The sequence below is a fragment of the Eulemur rufifrons genome, chromosome 16 (genome assembly GCF_041146395.1).
Source record: "Eulemur rufifrons isolate Redbay chromosome 16, OSU_ERuf_1, whole genome shotgun sequence".
NCBI lineage: Eukaryota > Metazoa > Chordata > Mammalia > Primates > Lemuridae > Eulemur > Eulemur rufifrons.
In genome coordinates this window covers 7733529-7755537 of record NC_090998.1, presented here as the reverse complement: position 1 = coordinate 7755537, position 22009 = coordinate 7733529, and the positions used below count along the sequence as shown (strand labels likewise).

At 37.1% G+C, this 22009-nt stretch overlaps 1 protein-coding gene across 3 annotated transcripts in view; it reads left to right on the top strand.

Moving 5' to 3' along the window:
- CD163 (CD163 molecule) overlaps positions 1-21577 on the top strand; it is a 33853-nt gene extending 12276 nt beyond the window's left edge. The window contains exons 7-17 of one of the 3 annotated variants that reach the window (XM_069489618.1): positions 5040-5354; positions 5453-5767; positions 6161-6253; positions 6335-6649; positions 7767-8087; positions 8852-9163; positions 9522-9569; positions 9761-9859; positions 11079-11174; positions 12375-12428; positions 21280-21577. In XM_069489618.1, coding sequence (XP_069345719.1) covers positions 5040-5354; positions 5453-5767; positions 6161-6253; positions 6335-6649; positions 7767-8087; positions 8852-9163; positions 9522-9569; positions 9761-9859; positions 11079-11174; positions 12375-12397 — 1937 coding nt within the window. In that variant the 3' untranslated portion in view covers positions 12398-12428; positions 21280-21577. Of the gene's footprint in view, positions 1-5039; positions 5355-5452; positions 5768-6160; positions 6254-6334; positions 6650-7766; positions 8088-8851; positions 9188-9521; positions 9570-9727; positions 9860-11078; positions 11179-12295; positions 12330-12374; positions 12429-21279 lie in introns of those variants that run through there. The other 2 variants (XM_069489619.1, XM_069489621.1) reach the window with 2 other exon arrangements.
- Positions 21578-22009: the final 432 nt, after the last annotated feature.

The following is a 22009-nucleotide window of genomic DNA, read 5'->3' as shown; positions in this document are numbered from 1 at the left end:
AGTGAATTGTGCTGCCATAAAGATTCGGGTGCAGATGTCTTTGTTATAGAATGTCTTTTGCTCTTTTGGGTAGATGCCTAATAGTGGTATTGCTGGATCGAATGGTATGTCTATTTTTAGCTCTTTCAGGTATCTCCAAATTCTTTTCCACAGAGGTTGCACCAATTTGCAGTCCCACCAGCAGTGTAAGAGTGTTCCTGTCTCTCCACATCCTCGCCAGCATTTGTTGTTTTGAGATTTTTTGATAGAGGCCAATCTCACTGGGGTTAGGTGATATCTCATTGTGGTTTTGATTTGCATTTTCCTAATGATTAGAGATGCTGAGAATTTTTTTGTATGTTTGCTGGCCATTATTTTGTCTTCTTTTGAAAAGTTTCTGTTCATTTCCTTTGCCCATTTATTGATGGGGTTGTTTGATTTTTTCTTGTTGATTTTTCTAAGTTCTAGATAGATTCTTGTTATCAGTCCTTCATTGGATGTGTAGAGAGCAAATATTTTCTCCCATTCTGTAGGGTGTCTATTCACTCTGATGATAGTTTCCTTGGCTGTGCAAAAGCTTTTTAATTTGATCAGGTCCCATTTATTTATTTTTGTTGCTGCAGTGATGGCTTTGGGGTCTTTTTCAAAAATTCTTTGCCTAGGCTGATGTCTGAAAGGGTCTTCCTGACACCTTCCTCTAGAATTCTTAAGGTTTCAGGCCTTAGGTTTAAGTCTGTTATCCATTATGAATTGATTTTTGTGAGAGGTGAGAGGTAGGGATCCAGTTTCATTCTTCTGCATGTAGCTATCCAGTTTTCCCAGCATCATTTATTGAAAAGAGATTCTTTTCCCCAGTGTATATTTTTGTCTGCTTTGTCAAAGATTAGATCATCATATACGAATGGTTTCATCTCTGGATTCTCTGTCCTGTTCCAAAGGTCTATGTCTCCGTTCTTGTGCCAGTACCATGCTGTTTTAGTTACTATAGCCTGATAGTACAGCTTGAAGTCTGGTAGACTGACACCTCCCAGTTTGTTCTTTTTACTTAAGATTGCTTTGGCTATACAAGGTCTTCTCTGGTTCCATACAAAGTGTAGAATTATTTTTTCTAGATCTGTAAAGAATGATGATCATACTTTGATAGGGATTGCATTAATTCTGTAGATCACTTTAGGTAGTATGGACATTTTAACGATATTGATTCTACCAGTCCATGAGCAAGGTAGATTTTTCCATCTGTTCACATTTTCTACAATTTCCATTTTTTTTAGCTTTAGTGAGCACTAGGTTTTCTTTTCAAAATGACCATTGTCCAAATATCTTACCATGGATAACAAGACTCATTAGCTTTTTAGCCTATAATATCTGAGTCAGTAGTGTATTCTGCCTACCAGCCCCATTCATCCACACCCATATTTTAGGTTTCATTACTAGAACACCTCAGTCATGGTAACACATTTCGAATTATTCAGAATTCTACTCAGCTGCATATAATAGAAATCCTAAATAACATAAGTTTGCAGCTTAAGATGGGCCCCTTACTTTACAGAACTGCATTTTTGTTTGCTATTTGCCATGTGCACCCTTTGCTTTCTTTTGTTATATTTCTGTAGCTTTTGGAAGTTCTACTTATTTGGGGGCCTAGGTTTTAACTTTTTACTTGTTTGGCTAGTAATAAATTTGCAATTTTGTTTCTTGATTTACCTGATTTTTTTTTTAATTTCAGGATATTATGGGGGTACAAACATTTTGGTTACATTTTATGACTTTGCCTCACCCAAGTCAGGATTAGAGACATGCCCTTCCCCCATACAATGCTCACTGCATCCATTAGTTGTGAGTTTATCCACCCCCACCCCTCCAAACCCCAATGACTATTACTACCATGTGTGCCCCTTAGTGTTGATCAGTTAATGCCAATTTGTTGGCGAGTACATGTGGTGCTTATTCTTCCATTCTTGTGATACCTCACTTTGGAGGATGGGCTCAAGCTCTATCCAGGAAAATATAAGTGCTAGATGGTGCTAGATCACCATTGTTTTTGTAATTGAGTAGTATTCCATTGTATACATATACAGTGAGATATCAACTAACCCCAGTGAGAATAGCCTTTATGAAAAAATCCCAAAACAACAAACGCTGGTGAGGATGTGGAGAGAGAGGAACACGCTTACACTGCTAGTGGGACTGCAAATTAGTGCAACCTTTGTGGAAAAGGATTTACTTGATATTTTCACAACATTTCCAAAAGAAAAAAATGATGGACATGCTGTCTCTGTGACTGTCAAATTCAAGCTACAAATTCCATAATCTCTTTCAATTCTTAGACTTTTAAATAACATAAGACTATATAGCTGAAAAGGACCAGAAGAATTCAGCAAAGCAGGAAAATTAGAAAGATAAGGCAATAATTTATCTCTGATGTGTGGTTTAGACAAACCAGCCAGAAAGAGGTCTAGGAAATTTTGGTCACAAAGTTACTTTGAATCCCAGACATTTTGTTGTGATATCTATGTATGTGCTGTAGAGGACATCTGACCTTAAGAACAGTTCATTTGAGTTGTGCTGTATTTTTGCTGAGGTCTGAGAAATAATTCTGAGATTATAATGATCTATAATTCTTCAGAGTCTGGAAAGCACTAAATGGTGAAAATGTATTAGTGCTTCTTCAAATAATATTGTATATTTTATCTACTACTAAACAAAAGAAAGTAATTCTAATTAAGTATTTCTTACACTTGTTATTTATTCATTTTTCTAGAGAAAGAAAGAAATACAGATTCAGTTACTTAGGCTTGGGGAAAGCTTAATTTATTGATCACTGGAGCTAAATCGGCAAAAATTCACTTAATGGCTTTTATGTAAATGTGCATCATAGATTTAGCAGGAATAAAAATCCCTTAAAGAGCTAAATTTCCAATGTTCTTACAATGTATAAGGAATATATGATATAAGGAAACCAACCCATGGTATAGATTAATATGTTACCAGCAGATTCTTCATGAAATTAAGGCTGAGAGTGGAGTCTTCAAGTCACTTTCTGGGTGGAAAATTTCCTCTTTTGTTCTGAATCAAACATTTTAGGACAAAGGAAATGAGAGAATACTTAAAGAAGGGACTTGTTTTCAAGTGCTTAACAAGTTTTTCCCATGGAAGAGAAAATATTTGGTTTTTTATTGTTGTTGTTTTTCACTGCTTGTGTTTTGCTTTATTTTGTTCAAGATGGATCCAGATGAAAGCATCAGAAATTACAAGAAAGCTGAATTTGGCTTGATAAAAGAAACTGCCTTTATTTAAATATTTAGGGCTATCCAAAAGTGGAACGGAATCACACGAGTACTAGTTAATGATATCTTAGAGGAATTTCTTGCTTTAATAATGAATCAACAAGAAGAAATGAAGGACCCTCCCACTCAAGTCATTAATTATTTATGGTGTAGAGGATTTGTTTGCTTTAAACTCTGAACTATGTTTAGAAAGTGATATGTTCTTCATCTCAAATTTGGATAGGGATTTGCTTTGTACAGATTTAATGGATAACTGGTAAAATTTTGACATGTTAAGATATTCTATATTGGTAAAATAGAGAATATAGTCATATCCAGAACATTTTCTAAGACATTTTAGTATAAGGTGAAAAATTTATAAGATCCAAAGAGAAACCAGAGTATGCAAATTGGCAAGGACTGACAGTTTATCTATATCATGGTGATAGTAACATCAAGAGATTGAAAAAATTTTTGATATTTGACAGCAGGCATCTATAAAGCCCTTTAGAAGGTCCAATTTCAAATGCATTGTCTTCCTTTAAAAAATGAGTTAAAAGAGCTCATATCTCCCAAATAATTTGAATTGTCTTTGATTATGTCAAAAGAAACTCACGCTTATCTTGATGGTTGTGGTTTTCAACTTGACAAAGAGTGTTTTCATAGTATGACTTCAATAATTTCTGGTGTGTCTTTTCTTTTGCACTTTGAAGTCTAGTTATACTAAGTTACTTATAATTCCTCAATTACACCGTGCTATTTCATGACTGTATTCTTTTTTCTTTTCCAGCATATTATGGGGGTACAAAAGTTTAGGTTATGTATATTACCCATGCCTCCACACCCCACCCCCCCGAGTCAGAGCTTCAAGTTTGTCCATTCCCCAGACAGTGCGCATCAGACTCATTATGTAGGTATACATCCATCCTCTGCACCCCCCACATCTGCCCAACACCCAATTAGTGTCATTCCCAAATGTGCACTTAGGTGATATATTCTTTAAACTCTGTTTCACACATTGCTTTTTGGCAAACTCATCATCTTTTTACAAAACCCAGTTGAAATTTACAGTGCTCCCTCCTCCATAGGCCCAGACAGAGCGGATGACTCCTTTATTTGTTAGTTTGGTATCTAACACATATTTGAATGCAGGGGCTCATCATCGTTTGAATACATATATCTTGTGCTAAATTGTGTGTTCTTGGAGAAGGCAATTAATGAGAGATTGAGTAGCCTTCGAAAGAAGTAGCTTTTTCCCAGGTACATAGGTATGGAAACACCTTATAAGTAGAGAGAAAAGTTTCTCCAGAGACACAGAAGTCTGAAAAAGCATGGGATGCCCAACATCTTTAGGCTGAAGCATCAAGTATGACTGATAGAGAAACAGGTATAAAAGCTTTTAAGGTAACAGCAGAGAGTATTTTAAAGTATGCTAAGGAATTAGTGTTTATCATCTATCCTTAATTTTAATGGCTGGGGGGTGATATAGGGGAATCTACTAAAGCTCTTTGTGCTACAGTTTCCTCAAAAGAAAAGTGGTCATAGTTATAGTGCCTACATCCCAGGAATTATACAGCAAGTGGTAAATAAAAGTTAGCTAATATGCTTATGAATATTGGTATTACCTATCTTCACTGACAGACTCAAAGCTGGCACAGACTTTTAACCCATCCAACCTCAAATTTCATTCAATTTTGAGCACCTTCCCCACTCCTCACCCTTTTCTTCACCCTCGTCATTAAGGAAAATCTGAGAATCCCGTTATCTCTCACTGAAATGTTATTTACTTTTCAGCCCACAGGGAACCCAGACTGGTTGGAGGGGACGTTCCCTGCTCTGGACGTGTTGAAGTGAAACATGGTGACACATGGGGCTCCGTCTGTGATTCTGACTTCTCCCTGGAAGCTGCCAGTGTGCTATGCAGGGAATTACAGTGTGGCACGGTCGTCTCTATCCTGGGGGGAGCTCATTTTGGAGAAGGAACTGGACAGATCTGGGCTGAAGAATTCCAGTGTGAGGGGAATGAGTCCCATCTTTCGCTCTGCCCAGTAGCATCCCGCCTAGACGGAACTTGTAGCCACAGTAGGAATGTTGGAGTAGTCTGCTCAAGTGAGACCTGGAGAACATCTTCAATTCATTCCCATACAGTAAAAGGGGTAGGGTTCGGTAGTCATAGCTGTCTTTTCTAAAGCCCTGTCTCCTTCCAGGATACACAGAAATCCGCTTGGTGAATGGCAAGTCCCCATGTGAGGGAAGAGTGGAGCTCAAGAGTCTTGGAGCCTGGGGATCCCTCTGCAGCTCTCACTGGGACATGGAAGATGCCCATGTTCTTTGCCAGCAACTTAAATGTGGAGTTGCCCTTTCTACCCCAGGAAGAGCACATTTTGGGAAAGGAAATGGTCAAGTCTGGAGGCACATGTTTCACTGCACTGGGACTGAGCAGCACATGGGAGATTGCCCTGTAACTGCTCTGGGTGCATCGCTATGTTCTGCAGGGCAGGTGGCCTCTGTGATCTGCTCAGGTAAGAGGATGAAGGGCAGCCAATGATAAGCCTCTCCCATGCTGGTGTGCCTTAAGAGCAGGTGTACCTATAGGGATGAAGAACAAAAGTAAAAGGGAATGATCCCTTTTGAAGGGTCATGAGAAGCATGTCAGAATTTTACTTGATTTGTCTTTTCAGAGGGTGAATAAACTTAGTTTTCAGGGACCTCATAGTTATCTAGTGCTTCCTATGTGCCAATCCCTTTTCAAAACACCTGATTTATTCCAAGCCTTGTTGACCCATCCACATTCCTCTTTCTGTTATATAGATGGGTTGTTCATCCTCAACTCATCCATATAACACTCCACCTGACCGCCCTTCTTTACCCTAACCTTTTGTATGTTATATGACTGAGCAGTTTTCTGTTTGCAGGAAACCAGTCCCAGACACTATCCCCATGCAATTCATCATCTTTGGAACCAACAAGCCCTACCATTCCAGAAGAAAGTGCTGTTCCCTGCATAGGTGAGACTCTGTGACCAATCTATGAAAATGATCTCAATCCTTAGGAATTCAGGTTATTAATATTTTCATTTCTCTTTTCAGGGAGTGGTCAACTTCGCCTGGTAAATGGAGGAGGTCGCTGTGCTGGGAGAGTGGAGGTCTACCATGAGGGCTCCTGGGGCACCATCTGTGATGACAGCTGGGACCTGAGTGATGCCCACGTGGTGTGCAGACAGCTGGGCTGTGGATCGGGCATTAATGCCACTGTTTCTGCTCATTTTGGGGAAGGAACAGGGCCCATCTGGCTAGATGAGATGAAGTGCACTGGAAAAGAATCCCATATTTGGCAGTGCCATTCACATGGCTGGGGGCAGCACAACTGTAGGCACAAGGAGGATGCAGGAGTTATCTGCTCAGGTAAACTCTGCATATAATCTCTGGTCATGATTATGTAAAAAAGGACTGAGGTGAGGCAAAGGGTAGGGTGAGGGATATTAATCTGAAAGATTTCCCTGAAAAGCAGGTTCAAAAGGAACTATTGCAAGAGTCACGATCCCAGAAGCATGAGTTTGATGAGTTAGTGCTACTTCATGAGCAAAATCATATAACACTATAAAAAGTCCAGGAATGGGCTTGCATATCATTGAAATGACAACAAACTTAATAATGAAGTTTTTCATAAATATTATTTGGAGCTGGACATTGGGTAAGGATCCAATGGCACCACTTGATAACCACAGTATTAATAAAGGAGTAGATTAAAAGGGACAAGAAGATATATATAGAGAGAGTACATAATTTTACAGATAAAAATATAATTACCATGCCCAAGTAATTGTTAATGACAGATAAATGAGACTTATTTGTCACAAGAGCAAAAATTACCATAAGAGGCTACTTCTCTTGCTTTGTATACACAATGAGCTTTAGAAAATATTGTGAAATAGAAAAAAATGTACTCTGTTGTAATATATTGGGGAAAATAGTAATATAACTCAGTAGCTTAGGGAAGTAAAAAATTCTATATGCCAGAAATAATTTATTCCTATTTAATGACATAAATCTGGTAGAAGACATGCACAGCAAAACCATGAAGTGTCAGAAAAAGAACTATGTCATTGTAAAAGAATGTACTCAAGACATTAGTTTTAGTGCCTGAGTGACTCCCTAAATTTTAACTATCAAGGACAATTAAAAAAAAAAAACAGAATGTTTTTGGGAGAAAATCTAAACTATGTAAATGAAAAAAGGCTCTGAGCCTTTGATTGAGATCTAGAAAGCATCTTAGAATCATTGATGGTGATCTAAAGGGTTCCTGACTACAAAACTCAAGACTAGGAAGCCATAAGTTATTTATAGAACAAATATTGTATTTTACTAAAATCTGCTATACCATCCAGAAGTTACTAAAGAATTACTAGTAATTAATATATTATACCTATTTTCAAAGCCATTCTGAGACCAGAGTTTTGGGAGGGAATCTTCAAAATCTTCAGAAAAGATGTGAAACTACTAATTTTGTATTTTACTGCAGAGTTCATGTCTCTAAGACTGACCAGTGAAACCAGCAAAGAGACTTGTGCAGGGCGTCTGGAGGTTTTTTACAATGGAGCTTGGGGCAGTGTTGGCAGGAGTAACATGTCTGTAACCACTGTGGGGGTGGTATGCAGGCAGCTGGGCTGTGCAGACAAAGGGAAGATGAACCCTGCATCTTCAGACAAGGCAATGTCAAGGCCCATGTGGGTGGACAATGTTCAGTGTCCGAAAGGACCTGACACATTATGGCAGTGCCCATCATCTCCATGGAAACAGAGACTGGCCAGTCCCTCAGAGGAGACCTGGATCACATGTGACAGTGAGTATTCATTGGCCCATATGAAAATTCCACTCTGCAGCCCCACTATCAGCTGAGAAAGCACATTGGTTTTATTTACCTATCCTTGCACCAGCTTGAATTGTTAGATCTAATTAAGCAAGAATGGGTAACCTCTGGGTAATGCCTGTTCTAACTGGTTGTTGTAATTGGTTTTATTTTATTTGGCCTGTATATATTCAGGATCAGTGATCATTATTCCAAAGAATACCATACTGTCCATGGTCTGCTTGAAAGATTTATTCATTTGCTTTCTCTGTAAACTAATGAGGAGTAGAGAATATGTGATTCAGCATTTGACTATTGAATGAATGGTCTACCTTGCCTTTACTATTTTTATTTCAAATATTATCTTTTTACACTAATATAAGGAGAAAAGAAGTCAGAAAGATCAATTCTGAAGTATTGCCCATTCTACATCTTCTTAAACTGTAAAAAGATTTCCTGCAAACTCCCAGGCTCTATTTGAAAGAACTTAACACTATACATTTATAATGCTAACTTTATTCCTTTGACATTTTCTGAGTCATGCTATGATCCTTATGGCCAGGATGAAATATACTTAGCTTGCTGAAATCACATATACTCTCATCAAAGATAAATTTTATAAAGATATAAATTTAAAAATACACATTAAAGTTTTAAAATAGATCTTTTAAAAAGAGTTTCAAATCTCTCTTCCCCCCTGTGAAACCTTAGAAGCTTTTATCTTCTTAGAAATAACCCTCTTGTCTCTGATTTTTCAGACAAGATAAGACTTCAAAACGGAACAACTAGTTGTTCTGGGCGTGTGGAGATCTGGCATGGAGGTTCCTGGGGGACAGTGTGTGATGACTCTTGGGACTTGGATGATGCTCAGGTGGTGTGTCAGCAGGTGGGCTGTGGCTCAGCTTTGAAAGCCCTAAAAGAGGCAGAAGAGTTTGGTCAGGGGACTGGACCCATATGGCTCAATGAAGTGAATTGCAAAGGGAATGAGTCTTCCTTGTGGGATTGTCCTGCCAGACGCTGGGGGCACAGTGAATGTGGGCACAAGGAAGACGCTGCTGTGAATTGCTCAGGTGAGTGCCAGAAGACAGGATTGAGCTTAGAATCTCTGGCAGCAAAGAGCTGGTGGGCAATGAAGTGCATTGTATAAAGGCTGGATTTATTCACATAGGGATCTGGTGGGAAGAGAATCATGATGTTTCTACTGAACGATGAAAACATTTGTTGTTATACATTGGCCTTCACCAAGAAAAAGCATATAATCTATATGTATCCCTTCACAGATGGGAAAAAAGGGTAGTGGACTCTAGGTTTAGGTGGGAAAGAGTAGTTTATTTGGTTGAGAGGCACTAAGGACTCAGACAAAGAAATAGAAATATTTGTTCTATATATTACTCCCCCAATTAATCCTCTCTCTCTTTTCTCCTACAGAAATTTCAGCGCCTAGAAAATCATTCAAGCCTGCAGGTATGTCACAGGGTTAATAAGCATGGGACCAGTTATCTGCATTACTCAGAGTCCTCCTTGTTTAGAGGCCTTGGGTCAAAAGAAGTTCTGAGCATTTGAGATTGACTTCAGGGACTCTGTATCTGGCCTAAAAGAAAGTCAGTAACTAAGGTCTTGGCCTTTTAGCTAAGACATTATCTCTCTTCATGTTTACTTTTACTTAGGTCATTCTTCTCTTATTGTAATCGGGATCCTTGGGGTTATACTTCTCATCGCATTCTCCATATGGATTCAGAGGCGAAAACAGAGACAGCGGCTTACAGGTCTGAGCTAAATTATGGTCTTCTCTAATGTGTCTACAGGATAAGGGGGCTGTTGGGATAAAAAAATGTTAGACTCAAGTATCAAATGGCTAGAAAGATGGAGTCTAGAAGAGGTTTGAGCAGTTTCTGAAAATAGAGGGAATAAAATTTCAGAGAAAAGGGGCTTTGGCTGCATTGATGATTCCTGTGCTCTATCCACATGCTTATCAATTATAGAATTGGTAGTTAGGAATATGCTATCCATGATTTAGGATATTTTTTACCCAAACATGTATTTGTTCTTACTATAATATTCTTGTTATAAATTTTACCATACCGTCAAACAATATACTAGGCTCTAGAGATACAGACATGGACAATAAAGTTTTTTTCTTGGAGAAACTTCAAGTTTAGTGAAAGAAATATATATGCAAACAAACTACAATGTAGCATTATACATTAATATGAATAAGGAATAAAAGTGACACAGAGAAGAGAGTTATTAACTGAAAGGGGAGGGTAAGTACTGGAGCTTCTTAGAAGCTTTTGAGAAAAATTTTGAACATAGGGGGTCAAAGAACTGGACGAGGCATACTCTTGAGAAGAACATGTGCAAGTGTAGAGAAGCTTAAAGGGTAGCACATCTGTTGCTTGGGGGGGCAAAGTAAACATTGAGTGCCAGGAGAGAATCTGCTGATAAGTGTTAAGAAAATGGAAGGAACAAATTGAAGTTCTTATATTCCATGGTAATAAGATTCGTAGTCATTAAAGAGTATTATGTAGGGGAGTGAAATGGTCAAGCTGTTCTTTAGAAATAGCTTTTGGCAGCAGGTGTTTGAAGTATTGAAGGAAGACTATATTACTGACAGGAATCACATTTTTAAATAGTTGAGACGAAAGATAAAAAAGACTGCAACTATAGTGAGAATGGAGGGGAGAGGAAAGATTTTTAGAGATTTTAGAAAATCTTCTAATGAGTTATGGAAGACTGCTAGCTTCCTTGGGGGAAGAAAGTCGAGTCATTATACAATGGCAATAGGGAAGCTTTACCCTTGTGCCTATTCCGTCTGAGTGTGTGGCATTGAAAGGGAAAAGCTTGGTAGTAGAATGGGATGGAAACAATAGAATGGGTAAAGATTAGGTATGTTTGATGTTTGTGCTGCTGGGAAAAAAGCACAAATAAAGAAGGAAAAGTTTTATCATGGTCTACTGATCCCTAACTTAAGATCTCTGTTGTCAGTTTCCTCAAGAGGAGACAATTGTGTTCACCAAATTCAATACCGGGAGATGAATTCTTGCCTGAATGCAGATGATCTGGATCTGATGAATTCCTCAGGTCTGTGTGTTCTTTGAGGGTTTATAGCCTGGGGATTCAGACCAGTGGCTATAATTAAGGCTTAGACATTGGTTAACAGTGAAAAAAGATCTAAAACATGTAATAGGAAGCTTATGGTGCATATAAGGGGAAAAATGGCAGAATGATCTGAAAGTTATTCTTTGAGACGTAAAAATTGCAGTCATATGGAGGCCCACGATTATTTCTGACAGAGGTATACAAAGAACCATGCAGCAGAATATAATGACTTTGACCTCATTTTATTAAAACAGAAATTAATATTATAAAAGATTGCCATAAGTAGTTTAACTTTTCTTTTTTCTTTAAATAAATTTTTGTGTATGTTGAAGGAATACAACATGATGTCATAGAATACAACTAAAGTGAAGCAAATTAACATATCTGTCATCTCACATAATTACCCACATTTCTTTTGTTTTTGTGGCAAGAGCAGCTAAAATCAACTCACAGCATGAACTCCATATGTACAATTTTATTATCTCTAGTCCTCATGTTGTACATTATATCTCTAGATTTGTTTATCCTACATATTTGCTAATTTGTATCTTCTGACCAAAATCTCTTTCACAGTTTTTTCCATTGCCACTTTCCTTTCTTAAGCTTGATATTTATTATATTTTTCCTAAAAGTCTAAAAGCTTAAACTTTTCATATCTTTATCCCAGGAGAAGCCATCACTATCCATAGGACTAACCATATTTCCCATCTTTCTTTGTCCTTGAACGTTTATTTAGCACCAATGCACCATTCCTGCCTCCAGGCAGCATAACTCGATTGGGTTGGATGAAATATCCTAAGACCCATTGTCCTTACTCCATAAAGACTCCTTTACTTTTCGAAAAGGGCCTGCCTCGCTTCTTCCATCCAAAGGATTTGGAATTTGCTACCGTGTCAGGAAACACATTTAAGGCATAGGAAACATATACTGCTAGTATGTCAGGAAATATATAAGGGATAGGAAAGACTTTCTGTGCCCCTTAAATCACACATGGTTGCCTTCCTAATTGCAATTGTGGACAGGGCTTTTAGATGCTCAAAGAGTTTCACAGGTACTTGAGAGGAGGTGTGATTTATTTCCCAGGGATTATTTTTTTCTTTCAGAAAATTCCAATTAGATGATTTTAATGCAACTTGACTAATTTCTGTTTCTAAATCTCTTCTTATTTCTGGAATGAAAAAGGGGGCCATTCTGAGGCTCACTGAAAAAGAAAATGGGAATTTATAACCTGGTGAGGTGAGTTCAAAATAAGTACATTCCTTTTGAAGATTGAGAGCTCATCTGGCATTAGAAAGAAAGAATGTATCTACACATATTTTTAATATGTTTATGTGCATATCTTTAGAGATGTATATATTCATATTCAGAATGTATAATAGTTTATTATATTAATACATATGATTCTTATCTTCTTAATTACATATATATGGTAAGCAATAACAATGGTATATTTGTGGAGCTAAGGAGAAACTGGGTAAATATAAATAAATCTTTTGAAGACATTACAGGTATAATTTCAGGAAAAGATAAGACATATTATACATCACCGTTGTATAACATGTTATGATAAAGATTATTTAAAACAGTACAGGAATACAGAAAGTTTGCCTAGGAAAGTTTGGAAATACTGTAATAAGATGTGATACTAAAGTTAAACTTTAAAGATGACTGAAAGATAGACCATTCCAAAGAAAAAAACACTGTATATATAAACTAGAGGCATAGAAGAGAACCACACCTTTAGGAAACAGTAAGAGCTTTTTTATTCAAAAACATATGGAACATATTTACAGTGACAAGTAATGTCTTGAGCACCGAAGATACAAAGATAAAAGATACTATTGGCAAACACATGATTGTTTAATGAAAGATCTCATAGTCTACAGGTGGTAGTACAGAGAGGCTATGTGGAGAGAAGAGGAGTAGTGAGAATCTAAATGGAAAAGGCTGCATGGAACCCTATAATGATTGTTCTTACCTTCTATACTCTATGCTCATATTTTATTTTAGGCATTATTGAAGAGGTGGTCAGGTTTGGAAGATTCAGATGAGGAAAGACATTATCAAATTTGCACTTTATAATTTGCTTTCATGAGGAAAGTATAAAAAAGAAAAAAATTAAAAAGTGAAAAAAAAATAAGAAAATTTGTTAAGCTATACACCAAAAGATGGTAAAATGAGTTAGTCGGTACATTTTCTGGTTTGTTTTTTTTTTTTAACAATTTGAAGACTATACATTCAGAAATTATATGTAGAAAAAGTATGTTTTTTGTAGAAATATTATATATGACATATGAGAAATAACACACTATAACAAAGGATAAAAGTTGGAACTCTTAAATTATATAACATGTAAAGTGTTAATATATATCAAATGCAAAATTTAATGCAAAGAGATTAATTTTATATATTATACATATACACATGGAGTTCTTATAAATTTTATATAGCACAAAAATAGTTAAAGTATATAAATATAGACTTTATGTAGGTATATACAATATCCAATGGTTAATTGGGAAAAGCTCTGCAAAGACAATACTCACAAAATGAATTTCAAATGATAAACAGACATTATATTTATTTCAAATGTTAAGGAGTACAAATGTTTTTGGTACATGGATAGCTTTTATAATGCTTGAGCCAGGACTATTAATGTGCCTATCACCCAAAATAGTATTCATTGTACCCATTAGGGAGGTTTTTACCCCTCCCCTCTTGCACCCTCCCCCTTCTTGGTTTCCAATGGTTTTTACTTCTCTCTGTGCCCAAGTGTGCCCATTGATTAGTGTCAAATTATTAGTGAAGACATGTGGTGTTTGTTTTTCCATTTCTGAGAAACTTCACTTAAGATAATGGTCTCCAGTTCCATCCAAATTGCTGCAAAAGACATTAGTTCATTCCTTTTTATGGCTGGGTAATACTCCATGATATATATGTGTGTGTATATATATCTCAGTTTTCTTAGTCCACTCATGAGTTGATGGGCACTCAGGGTGATTCCACATCTTTGCAATTGTGAACTGTGCTGTAATAAATATTTGAGTGCAGGTGTCTTTTTGATAAAATGACTTCTTTTCCACTGGGTAGGTACCCAGTAGTAGGATTGCTGGATTGAATGGTAAATCTACATTTAATTCTTTGAGGAATATCTATACTGTTTCCCATAGAAGTTGTATGAATTTTCAGTGCCACCAACAGCATATAAGCATTGCTTTCCATCTGCATTGGCACCAATGTCTATTATTTTTTGACTTTTTGATAATAGGCATTTTGACAGGGGTAAGGTGTTATCTCATTGTAGCTTTGATTTTCATTTCCCTGATGATTAGTGATATTGAGCATTGTTTCATATGTTTTTTGGCCATTTGTCTATCTTCTTTTGAAAAGCTTCTGTTCATGTCTCTGGCCGCTTTTTAATGGAGTGGTTTTTTTTTTTCCTTTGGTCTTGCTGATTTGTTTGAGTTCTTTGTAGATTCTGGATATTAGCGCTTTAACCAATGTAGTTTGCAAATAGTTTCTCCCATTCTGTAGGTTGCCTATTTGCTCATTTTCTTTGCTGTGCACAAGCTTTTTAATTTAATCAAGTCCAATTTATTTATTTTTGCTGTTGTTATAATTGTCATTTGTGTCTTAGTCATAAATTCTTTTCCTAGACTGATATCCAGAAGAGTTTTTCTTATATTTTCCTCTAGTGTTCTTATGATTTCATGCCTTACATCTGAATACTTTAAGCATTTTTAATTAATTTTTGTAAGTGGTGAGAGATAGGAATCCTGTTTCATTCTTTTGCATGTAGCTATCCAATTTTACCAGCACTATTTATTGAATAGGGCTTCTTTTCCCTAGTGTACATTGTTGTCTGCTTTGTCAAAGATCAGTTGGTTTTATGTGGATGGCTTTATATCTGGGTTCTCTGTTCTGTTCCATTGGTCTATGTCTCTGTTTTGTACCAATACCATGCTGTTTAGGTTACTATAGCCTAGTAGTATAGTTTGAAGTCTGGTAATGTGATGCCTCAGATTTGTTCTTTTTGCTTAAGATTGCTTTGGCTATTCAGGCTGTTTTTGATTCCAAACAAAATGTGAAATTATTTTTCTTACATCTGTGAAACATGGCATTGGTATTCTGATGGGGATTGCTTTTAATCTGTAAATCACTTTGGATAGTATAGACATTTTAACTGTTGATTCTGCCAATCTATGAGCATGATATGTATATCCATTTTTTGTATCATTTGAGATTTCTTTCGTCAGTGTTTCATAGTTCTCCTCATAGATATCTTTCATTTTGGTTAAGTATATTTCTAAGTATTTTATTTTCTTTGTAGCTATTGTGGATGGTATTGAGTCTTTGGACTCTCAACTTGACTATTATTGATATATAGAAGTGCTACTGATTTGTGTACACCAATTTTGTAACCTCAGGTGTTGCTAAGTTTATTTATCAATTCCAGGGGTCTTTTGGTGAAGTCTTAGGGGTTTTCTAGACAGAGATTATATCATCAGGGAAAAGCAGTAGTTTGACTTCCTGTTTCCCAATTTGGATACCCTTCATTTCTTTCTGTTGCCTGATTGCTCTCTCTCTGGGACTTTCAGCACAATAATTGAATAGAAGAGGTGACAGTGGGTATCCTTCCCTTGTTCCAGATCTTAGGGGTAATGCTTTCAACATTTCCCCATTCACTGTGATGTGGGCTGTCAGTTTGTCATATATGGATTTTATAATTTTGAAATATGTTCCTTTTATGCCTAGGTTGTTTAGGGTTTTCATCATTAAAAGGTACTGGATTTTGTCAAATGCTTTCTCTACATCTATTAAAATGATCACATGGACTTTGTCTTTGTTTCTGTTTATGTGGTGAATCACATTTATTGACTTATGTATGTTGAACCATCCTTGCATCCCTGGGATGAAGCCCACTTGGTCATGGTGGATTATCTTTTTGTTGTGCTGTGGAATTCAGTTTGCTAGTTTTTTATTGAAGATTTTTGCATCTATATTCATGCAAGGGATATTGGTCTGTAGTTTTCTTTTTTTTGTTGTGTCCTTTCCTGGCTTTGGTATCAAGATGATACTGTTTTCATAGAATTAGTTCAGGAGGATTCCCTCTTTCTCGAGGTTATAGAATAATTTCTGTAGTATGGGTACTAGCTCTTCTTTGTAGATCTGATAGAATTTGGCTGTGAATCCATCTGGTCCAGGGCTTTCTTTGGTTGAGAAATTTTTACTAGTGCTTTGATCTTGCTGCTCATTTTTGGTCTATTCAGTTCTATTTCTTTCTGATTAAGTCTTCAGAGGTTGTATGTTTCCAGGAATTTGCCCATTTCCTCTACATTTGCTAGTTTATTTGCAAAGATATTTTCATAGTATTCACTGATGATATTTTGTATTTTTGTGGTATCAGTTGTAATATCTCCATCTTCATTTCTGATTGAGCTCATTTGGGTCCTTTTTCTTTTATTCCTGGTAATCTACCAAGAGGTCTATTGATTTTTTTTAACTTTTCAAAGAACCAACATTTTGTTTCTTTGGTCCTTTGTAATTTTTTTTGTTTCCATTCCATTTAGTTCTGCTCTGACCTTTGATGTTTCTTTTCTTCTTCTGTATTTGGGTTTTGTTTGCTCCACTTTTTCTAGTCCCTTGAGATGTGACATTAGGCTGTTATTTGTGACCTTTCTGTCTCATTAATTCAGGCATTTAAGGCTATACATTTTCCCTTGAGGGATGTTTCTGTTGAGTCCCACACAGTTTGATAGATTGTGTCCACTTTGTCATTCAGTTTGAGATATCTTTTGATTTTCATCTTAATTTCATTCTTGACCCAATAATCATTCAGCAGAAGATTGTTTAACTTCCATGACTTTGTGTAGATTTGAGTGTTTGTCTTGGAATTGATTTCTAGTATTAAACCATTGTGATCAGAGAAGATACATGGTATGATTTTGATTTTTTTGGATTTGTTGAGATATGTTTTGTGGCCTAGGATATGATCAATCTTACAGAATGTCTCATGTGCTGATGAGAAGAATGTATATTCAGTAGTTTGGGGGTACAATGCTCTGTAAATGTCTCTTAGGTCCATCTGATTTAGAGTCTGGTTTAGGTCCAGTGTTTCTTTCTTTATTTTCTGCTTTGATGACCTATCCAATTCTGACAGTGGGGTGTATAAGTCCTTGGCAATTATGATGCCACTATTTATCTCTTTGTTTAGATCTAGTAGAATTTGTTTTATGTATCTGAGATCTCTTGCATTAGGTACATATATATCTAGAATTGTTGTGTCTTCTTTCTGGATTGCTCCCTTTACCATTATATGATGACCCTCTTTGTCTTTCTTTACCTTTGTTGGCTTAAAGTCAATTTATCTGATAAGAAAATAGCTGCACCTGCTCTCTTTTCATTTCTGTTTGCAAGAAATATGTTTTTCCATCCCTTCACCTTGAGTCTGTGTGTGTTCTTGTGGGTTAGGTGTGTTTCCTAAAGATGGCAGATACTTGGGTTGTATTTTTTCATCTATTCAACCAGCCTATCTCTTTTAAGTGGGACATTCAGACCATTAACGTTGAGTGATAGAATTGATATGTAAGATGCTGTTCTGTTCATCATTTTGGGAAGTACCTTATTGCTTTCTTTGCTCTCTTGTGCTATTGTTTTATACAAGCTGTGAACTTTAGGTTTTTTGGGTTATTTTATGCTGGTGGGTACCTCTTGTGTTCATTCATGCATAATGTAGTTCTGAGTATTTTCTGTAGGTCAGGTCTGGTTATGACAAATTCCCTCAGTGTTTGCTTGTTTGGAAAAGACTTTCCTTCTTTCCTTCTGCCAATTGTAAAACTTAGTTTTGCGGGATACAAAATTCTAGGCTGGCAGTTTTTTTGCTTAAGAAGACTGAAGACATGGCCCAAATCCCTTTTTGCTCTTAAGGTCTCTTCTGAGAAGTCTGTACTTAGCCTGATGCAGTTTTCTTTGTAGGTTAGTTGCTGCTTTCATCTTGCTGATTGTGGAATTTTCTCCTTCCTTTTGACTTCGGTCATTTTGATGACTATGTGTTTTGGAGATGTCCTATTTGCTATGAATCTCCCAGTGTTCAATGACCATCTTTTATCTGGATGTCTGAGTCTCTGGTGATACCAGGGAAGTTCTCAATAATTAACTCAAATAGATTTTTCATGCTTTTGCTCTTTCTTCTTTCCCTCAAGGATACCTATAATTTGTATATTAGTTCACTTCATATAGTATCATATCTGTCTATGTGATTGCTCAGTCTTTTTTATTCTCTTTTCTGCCTCTTTGAACTACTGGGTTAGCTTGAGAGCCTTGTCTTCAAGTTCTGAGATTCTTTCTTCTCTCTGGTTTAGTCTGTTGTTGAAGTTTTCTGCTGTGTTTTAAAATTCTCTAAAAGACTCTTTCATTTCTTTAAGTTCTATTGTAGCCTTTATTATATTGTCTAGCTCTTTATCAGCTTTTTTTTTTTTTTTTTTGGCTTCTTTTTTGCTGGTTTTCAACTATCTCTTCAATTCCATTTATCTTAATTACCATCCATATTCTGAATTCCATTTCTGTCATTTCAACTATTTCCTTTTGTTTGGAGTCCGCTACTGTGTAGCTCCATTGTGATCCCTTGGGAGTATTGACTTGTTTTGTTTTTTCATGCTGCCAGAGTTTTTGTTTTTTTGGTTTCTTATCATCTGAGTCCTATTCTCTCAGCTCAGGGCTAGTAGGTTTGTACCTGGTCTCCTTTAGTGGGAACTCCCCTGCTTAGTTAGAAGAAGGGAAGTTCCCTAGAGGGTACTTTTTTTACTGCTCTGGGATATTGACACAGCAGGAGTGGGGTGGACACATTAAGTGCCTATAATGCAATTATTCTGTTTAGTCCCATTCCCTGTGAATGCCACAGTTCAAGTCTGTGCTGGATAATCTTTGTATGTGGTGGAGGGTTGTTTCCCAGATCATTGTAGGAAGTTCAAGTTGGTGGCAGGGTGAGACCTTCTCTATGGAATCTGGCACTGTGGGAGATTACTCTGCCTTGGGTCTCCCCACAGAAGTGATAGTGGCAGCTGAGTCAGGCTATCTAGGCAGTGGTCATGGGTGACCATGCTGTGGACATTTGTTTGAACCAGGTCCAGCTGTAATGGCAGCTTGGGGGTCCCTGGCAGAGCACTGGACCTTAAGGCAGTTCTACCAGCCCAGCAGCAGTGGTAGAGACTCAAGGCTGGGGTGTTGGGGCCCAAGCACAATGCTGGAATCTTGGGGGTATTGTCTTGGGCCTGACAGAAACTCTGGAGCCACTAGGGCAGAGCCTGGAGCTCTAGCATAGGAAGAGCCTCCGAGCCAGAACTGGGGACCACAGAGGCAGGGTCATGCAGGCAGTGGGATGTTCTGCCAGCTGGAGGACCACAGGTGCTAAGTTGTGCAGATGGGTTAGTTCCAGCACCCCAGTGACTGTAGAATTCTTTCCCCCAGGTCCCACTAAGACAGTTGCCCAAAGCTTCCCGGATGATGCCTGTGGCACCTGAGGCACCTCCTCTGCTCAGATCTCACACTGTGGGGGAGGGGTGCTTGGCTCCTAGTTCTAGGGCATGGCATGCAGAAGTGTCTGTTCTGTCCACTCCCTCCCCAGCCTGGCAGGGGTAATGCAAAGGCTACTGTTGCAAAGCCAAGTCCCAAGCAGAGCTGATGCCTTGCACCTGAAAGCTCACAATGGCATCAGCAGCAGAAACCCAGGACTGGCAGGCATCAGATTCTTACTGTGCCTGCTTTCTGGTGCAATATCTCTGTGCAGACTCTAAGGAGGTCCCTGATCAGTCCAGAGGTCTGCAATATTAGAAGGAGCCCCCTTACAACTCAGGCTACAGTACCTGCAGGGTGACCATGGCACCTCAGAGCTCCAACTCCCTAATCTTTCCCACATGTGGATGCCTCCCCACAGATGCTTCTGATCTTGTCAAATGAATCACCTTGTCACGTTCTCCTGCATTTTGAATTTTCCATGTCACTTCTCTGGGGTTTTACAATGTTCTTTCTGAGAAGAGCTATCCATAGGTAGGCATCCACCTATACCTTTTGATCCTCTCCTTGAGAGCAGCGCTCATGGGCTGCTTCTAGTCCACCATCTTCCAGATCCTCCTCCAAAAGTCTAGACATTTTAAAGATGCTCAAATTCACCAGTGTGTCTGGAGGATACAAAAAATAATTACCAATGAGATATCACTTTCTATAAATCAGATTAACAAAAATTTAAAATAGCCTCAGTATTGCTGAGGTGAATACAGAGGAAAAGATAATTTTAAACATTGCTCTTGGAATTGTGAGGGATGGTAGCCTTTGGAGAAAGCAATCTGGCAACTTCTATTAAAATAATAATAAAAAAAATTGTTTCACAGGTCCTTTGACCCAAGAATTCTACAACTGAGAATTTCTTCCATACAAATAAAGTCACTAATATATAAAAACAAATATACAAGGATTCTTTTTTTATAGTGTTGTTAATAGTGGCAAAAAAACTGGAAACAAAGTAAATGCCAAATGATGGGTTAATGGTTGGAAAAATTATGGTTTAGCCAACTAAAAGTGGGAAAATCATCCATAAAAATATAATGATATGATGCCACTTATGTGATCATGTTATTGACTATAATTAAATATAATGTCTACATCTATAAAATTATACATGTATATATTTATAAAGAAACATTAAAAATTCTAGCAGTGTAGTAAACTGAGGAGGACTATGAATAATTTTTGTTTTATAATCCCAAGCATATGAATATTTTCTGGTATGATAAATAATGATTAAACTACTTTTTTCTTAAAGAGTAATCACTACTGAATAACTGCTTCAGAGTCACATGGGGGTACTGTGAAAAAAAATGGCATTTCTTGATCTCACTGTAGTTCCATGGAATAAAAGTAATTCTTAGGCACACCAAATTTGAAAAACATTGCATTTAAGTTTTCTGCTTGGGAAAGTAGTATGCTTTATAATATAAATGAGTTTGTGTCTGTGTATGATATAATGTAATGCATTCTTCTATGCATATGCATGTGAAGAGGAAAATAACATTTTTTCTACTTATGGCTTTAGTTCAGCCTTGAAGATACTTTGATGAAGACCTGGATGACTGAATGTGACAGAAATCCACCTTTCTCACTGATGATTACAGTTGCATTTCTGTGGAATACCTTGTCTCCTAATATTGCAAAGACTGCTGCTGAATTTAGAAAAATTAAGTTTGTGAATGTGACTACTTAATGATGTACATAAGACTTTCAAGGGGGATTAAATAAAAAAGAACATTGCTGATTTGAGTTTGTCTTAACTTCTCACTCTTGATTTTATGAATTTCTGAATGGGATTTCTGACTTTTTTCAGGGTTTCATAAGTACAACATGGTATTTTTTATTTGACAATGTTTCGATTTGCATATATAGTACTATGTATTTCTTCTAACTTGGTTTAAAAAGCAATTTTCTTCTTACCAAAGCAAAATAAATTTATTTTTACTTATTTTTTAAATTTTTACTTATTTATTTTTTTATTTCAGAATATTAAGGGGGTACAAATGCTTTTGTTACATATATTGCCTTTGCACCTCCCAAGTCAGAATTGCAAGTGTACCCAATCTCAAACATCACGCACTGCACCTCTCCTCCCCCCTCCCACCTGCCTGACACCGATGGATGTTACTTCCTTATGTGCACATAAGTTGATCAATTAGTACCAATTTAATGGTGAGTACAGTGGTGCTTGTTTACCTATTCTTGTGATACTTCACTTAGAAGAATGGGCTCCAGCTCCATCCAGGATAATACAA